The 8,981-nt window shown below is 39.7% G+C and overlaps 1 protein-coding gene across 2 annotated transcripts in view; it reads left to right on the forward strand.

Moving 5' to 3' along the window:
* The window catches only part of myo1ea (myosin IEa), a 49,167-nt gene extending 42,132 nt beyond the window's left edge, over nucleotides 1-7,035 (forward strand). Inside the window, exons 23-29 of one of the 2 annotated variants that reach the window (XM_069657846.1) lie at nucleotides 2,197-2,343; nucleotides 2,565-2,722; nucleotides 3,010-3,099; nucleotides 3,184-3,388; nucleotides 4,199-4,234; nucleotides 5,164-5,333; nucleotides 5,428-7,035. In XM_069657846.1, the coding sequence (XP_069513947.1) occupies nucleotides 2,197-2,343; nucleotides 2,565-2,722; nucleotides 3,010-3,099; nucleotides 3,184-3,388; nucleotides 4,199-4,234; nucleotides 5,164-5,333; nucleotides 5,428-5,504 (883 nt within the window). In that variant the 3' untranslated portion in view covers nucleotides 5,505-7,035. The remainder of the gene's footprint in view (nucleotides 1-2,196; nucleotides 2,344-2,564; nucleotides 2,723-3,009; nucleotides 3,100-3,183; nucleotides 3,389-4,198; nucleotides 4,235-5,163; nucleotides 5,334-5,427) is intronic. The other variant, XM_069657847.1, reaches the window with a different exon arrangement.
* The last annotated feature ends 1,946 nt before the right edge of the window (nucleotides 7,036-8,981 follow it).

The following is an 8,981-nucleotide window of genomic DNA, read 5'->3' on the forward strand; positions in this document are numbered from 1 at the left end:
TTTATCTGTATCAAATCCCTGGCTACCGCTGGAACACATGTATAGATTTTACAAGCTGCTTCACTGTTCACGTCAGTCATTTTCTCTAGCTCAAGTATTCAATTCCTTCGGGTAGTTTTAATGGAACAAGCACAGAAGTAGTTTATTAGGCATATGTCTGTTTAAGGATTTATGACCACATGACTGAAGAAAAACCGGCCTATGTAAACACATATAACACTCTTGCAATCTGCATAAGTCAACTTTAAGCAGAGCATCCTGTTGCTACGTTACACCACCTCTTGCCTTCTAGCGAGTCTAACTTTGCTGCATTTTCATTAAACTTTATGGCAGTGACACTGTTCCTTGCCATATATTTTCAGCTGTTATTTTGTGGGGTTTTAAAGCTCATGGATAGTCTTTGTCAAGCTTACATAAATAGTTGAAGGAGCATGAGTCTACCTATGACCTGGATGACTGAGAACCTTCACAGATACTAAAATTCACATTGTTTTTTGGGTGTTTATTGTTCACAGAAAAAAGTGAAAACTGCATAACTCCGTGTTTTTCCAGAATATTATTTTTTAGAAGGTCGCCGCTGAAATGGGCCGTTCAGAACAGCTACAGGTCTCTACGTAGAACCTTGCTTTCGCTGAAATCGACCAATCGTCATGCACCGTCATTCACCTCAGACTGCCTTCTTGCACGAGCTTGTAGTCAAGTCGTTGTCAAGATTTCATCTTCCCATTCTGATACCTCCTGATGATTCTGGCTCGTACATATAAAGCCAAATAACTGATCTTAGAGCAGCCATGTTTTCTACAACTTTGGAGTGACAGTGCAGTGTTGCCGCTCCCCCACATGGGGGAGGGGCTACACGGTCACTCCAAATACTGTCAGCCAATCGTGGCTGAGGTCTGACCTTTGAATAGCAAAATGGCCTGTTCGTTTCAGGAGGAAGGAGAGGCTACGAAAGTAATTAAATAAAATATGTATACAATTTTTTAAATGAAACAAACTTTACCAGCGTGATACAAAAACACATTAGAATAATAGAAAATTGATTATACAGCTATAATATGTTCCCATTACGAAACTTGATGAGGTCACCAGTTGAAAGCCGACTGTTTTGCAAGCAAGGCAAGAAAACATATTTATTTAAAAAAAATGTAACTAAGTAGAACTCACTTAGCTCAAGATTAATAATGCCATCTTACTCATCTGAAACTTGCCCATGCTTTTATTTTGAAGCCGGTGCCTTGATTCTTTCACTCCTCAGTTGGACCCAGGTTGGACCCAGGACTCTCCAGAGGCATTATGGGTGCTGATGACCTCAAAGAAAATAGTCATAGACATAGTCAGGCTGCCATTGAACTTGAAACCCCTTTCATATAGTCTGTAAATGCACAGGGCACATAGGCTGTTGTTAGAATATATCAGAGGATACCAGTGGGTTATGAGTTGTTTCCGAAACAAGACAGTGGCTTTCAACAGGCAGCAGAACATATTGTTATGCAGGAGGCCCCCTATATATTGTGTAGACATCACACTGCAGAAAGTCATCTACTTCAAAGCCTCAGTCTGGATATCCAATCACGCGAGTTCCCATGTTCCTGTAAATGTCACACAAGGGACATCAGGAACATGTGGAGTATATTATACCCACCTGACGTCTGTGTATCTGTCTTCTTTGTGTGCACAGGTCCCAGAAATGTTGCTGAAATAAAACACAATCAGAAACATTCACATGAAAAACATCTAGACTACAAAGAAAAGAAAAAAATAAAAGGGAGAGAGAGAGACTTGTCGGGCCTTTGTTGTTGTCTTAAACGCTGTATAACAGAGCTGTTGGTGCGAGCATGTGGCTTTTGAGTCAGTGGGGTAATATGGACCAGGTGGTGCAATGAGCGAAAGCAGGAGTTGTAAAAAGCTCATCAGAGGAAAGCTGCACTTCACTGGGAGGAACAAAGTATCCTTGTGTGTGTTACGGGCACAAGCTGTCTTCCCTGTTCAGATGTGAGGCTGCGCTCTGTTTCTATGCAAATGTGAAAGATGAGTCTGACTCTCCATCTTAACTTCCAACTAAGCAGAGTGGAGAAGCAGCAGAGTGTCTTTACAAAATAAAATAAAAAATCCTGTAGATGTATTTTTACTGTGAAATCAATTTCAATGGCACAGCTGCTGCGAGGTCTTAAAATGTAGTGTTTTTTCTTTCAGCACAATGCAGGACGATTTCATGATCCTGCATGAGCAGGAGTACGACAGCCTGCTGGAGTGTGTCTTTAAGACGGAGTTCATCAGCTTACTGTCCCGCAGGTTTGAGGAGAAAACCCAGAGGAAACTACCACTCAAGTTTAGTAACACGTGAGTAAACACAACCAAGATAATACATCAACCACACAGATCCTGTAGTTGTAGGAAAATGTTTTCTTTTTCTGTGTTCCTGCACACTTGACTTAAGATCAAAAGCATCTTTTTAAGCAGGTTCAGACACCTAGAAATAATATCCTCGTGAGGTCACTTGGAGCATTACAAGAGAAAGAACTTTGGCTTGAGCACCAGAAATCTCGGTTTTTGTCCCTCAGACTGGAGATCAAGTTGAAGAAGGAGAACTGGGGCTTCTTGAGTGGGGGCGGCTCCCGGCAGGTCCTGTTTGTTCAGGGTCAGGGAGACATGCCTGTTCTGAAGCCTTCCAGCAAATCTCTGCAGGTCAGCATCGGCCCCGGGCTTCCCAAGAACACACGTGAGTATTAACAGACCTACAGGACAGTTCTTGCTTTTAGATGTGATAACATAAAGCTGAGTTATTGACTTAAGTCACACAATGAAGTAAAGTCTTAACCTCATGTATGCTTTTGAATGAAGGGACCCTCACTTATGATTCGTTTGTAGGAAGAGAGTGAGTGAAGGGCGACTGTGAGAGCTTATACCAGTTTCTTCCCCTCTTCTCTCCATTTCTTTCAGCTGAGATTGTATCTACATCTTTCTTATAGGTTCTTATATGTGTTGTGTCATTTTAAATGGATTTAGGTCCCACCAAGAAGAGCTTCACTCAGGGTCGCTCCAACATGTCTAGAACTCACCAGAACATCCCCTCGCGGGCTGCACCGGGACCTCCAGGTACAACGATCGCATCAGCCATCACACAGGATTTAACGTCTGCTTGTTCCAAAAACAGCAGGTGACATCTTTTTCTTTTCACAGTTGCACACCAGAACGGTGGCCTCAAGAACACAAACCACTTAGCCAATCAGAGGAACACGCAGCATCACAGTCAGAGGCATCCCTCAGCCAGCAACGGGACACGGCCCTTCCTGCCCAGCAACATCAACCAGGTGAAGGAGCGGGGCAGCAGCCGGCCGCAGCCCGACCTGGAATGTCTGAAAGTCCCTGATCAGGGAGCTGCAGGGTGAGACACAGGCAGACGCACTGTACAGGCAAAACACACAGAACACACAGTATGTTCAGGTGCAGATACATACAAGTTCACTGCTCCCAAATGAAGCTTTCATACATCCTGTTACAACTCCTGTTTGTCTCTTAATTCAGTTTGTATATTTTTGGAGACTCTTCCTTTTGACAGAATACACAGTTTTTCACTTTGGTTGTATTGTAGGTAAAGGATTTGGACTTTTTGAAACTGTTTTAGATATCCTGTGTGACTGTAAAAGCTTCAAAGCGTCATCTTTCAAGTTTCATATCTAAACCAAAAATGACCTTTTTGTGATGTTTTTGTTGACCTCTCACTGCATAGAAATGTCTCACTTCCACAGAAAGTGTGCGGTTTGACTGATAAATGCAGATGGTTAATAATCAGGTTTTTCTGCACCAGACCTGAGTTATCTGATTCTCTGGTTCTGCACGTGTTACACAATCTTGCCAGTTCAGTTTAAAAGCTGAAAACATGAATATATGAATAGATTAGTAAACATTTAAAACCCTACCCAGGTACTTACATTCTTGTGTCTACACTTAATAAATACATTTATTAATCACACATGGTCATTAATAATTAATATATTTTTAAATTTCTATTACTCTGTTATATTCAACAACATAGTTAACAGCATCATTGCTGAATGTGATCACATGTTTAGGTCGCTTGTCAAATCACCCGCACAATAACAAGTATTTAATCTGCCCTCAGGTACACAGACTGATACACACACACTTGTGTTTCTGTAATTTGCCATAATTTGGATAATTTATTCTTTTGTAGTAATGGAGACAGACGGCCAACTTCAAATGGAGGAATGTGAGTTGGAGAGTTTGCAGTGTTTTGGGTGGTGGTTCATTTGTAGAAAAGCTTTCAGCAGCAGGACGGTTGATTCTTCTTCTCTTGTACTTTTATTTTTACTTGCTTAAGAAGCCAAATGTAGAGCACAACTAATATTTCATTCTCTGCTGCTGCTCCAATTCTTTGATTTCAAATGAGAATTATTTTTCGATTTATTTAATCAGTGGATCTTTCATTTCTATGATGAAAGATCCCTGATAGAGTTTTGGTAGTTCCCCTGCTGTGCAGTGCCTCTGTTGGCTTATTTAAACTGGGATGTGTTTCATGTTCACAGAACTCACTGGGAGGCAGAAGTAGTAAATGCATTTGTTCAATATTTATAAACTAACTTTTCCACAATTCACGAATTATTTGATCCTCAGTTAGCTGGAAGCAGATATGATTGCAGCCACAATAAAACACTGAGACATTAAAGGTCCCACTGACTTTGGATCAACACTCTTTGCTCTGAACTTTTTAGTCTCACTCTGTGAAAGATAAAGTGTGTACTCAAACACCATCTTGTGGCTGATTTATGAACTGCATTTCGTTCCAATCGAGCATGAAACCTCATGCACACAATTTTTTTTACAGTCCGGGAAACTGACACATTTTTATCCCGGAAGATTTAACGGTGCTGTCAGGTTGTTGTGTTTCTGACAGCTGTGGAGTAAAGCTCAATCATTAAATAAGAGTCAAAAGGTTATTCCAGAACAAGATGGTGATTATGCGTGCACACATATTCTTGGTAGTACCCTGTTAAAGTGTAATATCACTTTAAAGCAGCTTCCTCTGAGTTATCTTCACAGCCACCGCAGCACAGTGAACTGAGCTTCTCATGCACTGTAGCACCCTGCTGCAGACGTTCACCATCGTTTGGTTTCCCTCTGTTTTTTCTCATGTCTCAGGGCCCACAGACAATCTGCCCCCAGGCCTCCGCCGGGAGGAGGACGACCCAAACCTGCACCCAAACCCAAACCCCAGGTGCCTCAGTGCAAAGCTCTGTACGCCTACGACGCTCAGGACACGGACGAGCTCAGCTTCAATGCTGATGACCTCATTGACATCATCAAAGAAGGTACAGAATCCTTTATCTGAATACTTATTTATCTTTACCATGATGTAGTAGGTGCTTGAAATGAGAGACTAATCCAGTCGTTTCTGTCTGTTAGATGCATCCGGGTGGTGGACAGGACGACTTCGGGGAAAGCAGGGACTATTCCCAAACAACTACGTCACCAAGGTCTAAAAGCTGCCGGGTTTCAGCACGAGGAGGAGAAGGATGCATCCTGCTGAACCTCTCAGAGGACGGGACGGAGCTTACAGCCGGAGAGAGAAGTGCTGTGAGGTTCCTTAAGGATAGAAACTCACACTTCCTCCACTACTGCCTTTGTAGTACATGAATGTAACTCTCCACCACACCAAAAGAGCATCAGGCTTGAAACGAGGCTCCGCTTCAAAGACAAGAAGACTGTTTGACCTCGGGGTCTGTGCCTTTGAGTACTGAACAAAACTATTTATTGTATTTATAGCTTTCTGTGTTCTCCTTACTGTCATTCATATCTTGCTGAGGATTTTTGAGCTCAAACGTTTTGAAGCGCTGGAAATGAAGTATGCTTATTCTGTGGGACCAGGCTGTGATTCTTACTCTCAACATGACGTTTTTCAGATGAAGGTTTGATATTTATTTTGGTGTAACAACTTACAGGGGATGAACTCTTAGCAAATCACCACACTGTGATTTTATAGTGATTTTAACTACCAAAGCAATATCAATTTTAAAAGCCTTTTCCACGTGCAAAAAAGTCAGCTGGAAATACTGTTTTGTTTGTCGTTTTTCTATCGCACCAGTATATTTTCTACGCAGAGTAGAGGCCATGAATACTGTAACCTGAGCATGCTGTCTGTGGTGTATTAGCACTTTATTGGTACAGGTACTACCTTAGATACAGACGCCGTCACTCGTTCATGCCACAGCCAGTAAGTCACGTCTATGAAGGACAGGTTGCCAAGCTAGCAATAACCAGAGTTACTGAGGAGAATAATTTGTTTACATGAAATGATAAAACAGGCATTTTTTTAGATCTGATTCTGTATATGTGTTCATATTTAGGCCTGTTGTTGCTTCACAGTTAAATTAATTGTTTTGTACTTTTATCTCTGAAGGATGTTTCTATTTTTCGCTCTGCTTTTGTTACTCACAGGGCTGTATTATTTCCACTTCAGCTACTCATTAATAATTACCACAGACTCGGGTGAATGGATTTTTGTTTGTGCATAAGTTGTTGAAGGTGAAAGATGTTTGTTTCCATGGCACTACAAAGGACTCCTTTTGCTTCTGCACATCTTTTGCACTGCTGTTGCATTACTTACACATTCCTTTGTCGTTTTTAAAAATCACATATCCACCTTATTCTCTCGTCAGTAGAAACAGCTGGAACTTCTGTCATAGATCTTCTGCATCATCGACTATAGTTTGATCTTGGATGGTTGATAACATCCTTGTGCAATACAGAACAGTAGGTTTTAATAAAGCATGTAATATTGTGTATTTAACTGCTTTGTTTTGTTTTATTATAAAAAAAAACATCAAATAAACAATGAACAATGTGATGTTTATGTTTACTACAGTCATTACTGCGCTTCAGGAAACAGATCATTAGTTCAAGCTACTCCAAACAAACCCCACAAAAAAACCTGTCATCTTGTCAAGCTATTGCAAAAGCTACTTCAGCTATTTGGCTGTTATTTCTACACTTAATAAATCTTGTAACTGTCTAAGTACATCGTTTTTGGTAGATGTAAATGTTTATTTAAAAGCAATAACAGCAAGTTTCCCTAGAATTGGTCTTTCTCCACTCTGTCAGAAATAAAGCTGGTGTGAGGAAATCACTGAAACTACTAAATTGTGTTTCTATGATTTTGCATATTTTCTTTACTTTTGGACAAAAATGGTCAAATTTAAGATATTAAGCTAACGGTCTTTAAAAAACACACCATGTTTTAACAAGATAATGTAAACGGCAGTTAAAGAATGAAGAGGTAATGGTCGTCGTTAAAGGAGCTGCTCGCAAAGTCTTTTTGGGCATTTTGGTCCAACAATAATGCGGGCAATGATTTTTTTTAAACCTAAATGTATGCGACATCTCTCATTGTCTCATAAGGTATTTTTATTTCACTGAACAAACCTGATCATTTACGTGTCAGTTAATTTAACATGCCGCAGAAATAGACGCACAGGTGTATACAATCAAACTAAATGATGGCTGCCAAACAGTCATGAGAGAAACTTACTCTCCCAGTCTGAAAGTCTGCTGTTAAAAATGTCTACACGAAGAAACAACATTTTATTATTAGTATATTTTATTATCGAGAACCTTTAAAGAAACCTCACAAGGATGAAAATCACTTATCTGTTGCAAACGGACACAAACAGCTACTCTTTCATTCTCTTTGCATTATTTGCAACGGTCCTGTCTTTGATTGAATTATAACATACAAACATTACTTTCTGTATGTGTCATTCTTTAACATCTTTCTACCAAGACCTGAAGTTAATCTAAATCCTTCCAGTTTAAAAAAGGAGATTGTGGATTTTGATTAAGTCTCAATCCATCCTAAACATCACTAGATTATTGCTAAATTTTCACTCTCAGTTGCTTACGGAGTCATACTTCAGAACACATTCCTAAGGTTGAGGGCAGCACATCACAGACTGTTTATATCACGGATCTAATACAAAATAAACTTTTCCCTTAATAGTTCATTCATTGACACATCTTTGTCTGAAGAGTTGATTAAGTGTACATTCTTACTTTTCTCATGTGCTCCACAATGAATGTCTTGGTGGTTTATGTCCACCCTGTGTCTGTAGTCGGTACTGCACTTGATCTTGTGATGAACAGTGGACTCTTTGCAATTCTGAATATTACCTCCATTCATTCATTATTGAATACATACATTGTAAGTTTTTTTATAACCTTCTAACTTCCATCAGACCCAAGAAAATTACTGAATAACTTTACGTTTCTGAAAATTATTTAAATAAGAATTGGAAAGATGATCACTCTTTGGTTTAACTGCACTTGGCAGATGTAAACAACCTGCAATGAAGGGGTGCAGGAAGGCGTCGTTTCATTTCATGTGGTCACAAGCCTAAGGGATGGCTGATGAAGACAAGTCTTTATACTAGTACTATGAGGTACACATAAACCTACATGCTCCCAATATTTAGACTTCTTAGTGCAAGTGTTTGACCCCTCTAAAGACAACTTGAACTAAAAAGGAATTTCCCTTCCTTCTATTATTGCATGGAAGAATATTTCCTACAAATTCCTGAATTATTTGCGTATGCATGTTTTTTTTATCCACCTAGGGTATTGTTGCATTTCAGCCTGGACCATTCGAGGACTGAACTCCAGTCTGTAAGTCACAAAGATGAAGCATAAAACATTAAAATTGATTCATCAAGAAGCCGACATTCACTCACACATCTGATTTCAATGAGAACACCATGAAAAGACTCAATCAAGAGTTATCCAAGTTTATTAATATTATTTTTTAAAACTAATATAAATCCCACAGAATATGATCCTGGTGCCTTTAAGTCAATGAATGCATGGATACCTGCTTTAAGTACTGCATTTCAACACTCCATTCAAAATATCTTTTTTGTCCTTTTTTTAATATTCATCAGAGTGGAAACACATGGCCTCAGTGCACTGTC

Source organism: Semicossyphus pulcher, unplaced genomic scaffold (assembly GCF_022749685.1).
Source record: "Semicossyphus pulcher isolate SPU_LCO1_2020_fin unplaced genomic scaffold, fSemPul1.0.p SCAF_1, whole genome shotgun sequence".
In the NCBI taxonomy this organism is placed as follows: domain Eukaryota; kingdom Metazoa; phylum Chordata; class Actinopteri; order Labriformes; family Labridae; genus Semicossyphus; species Semicossyphus pulcher.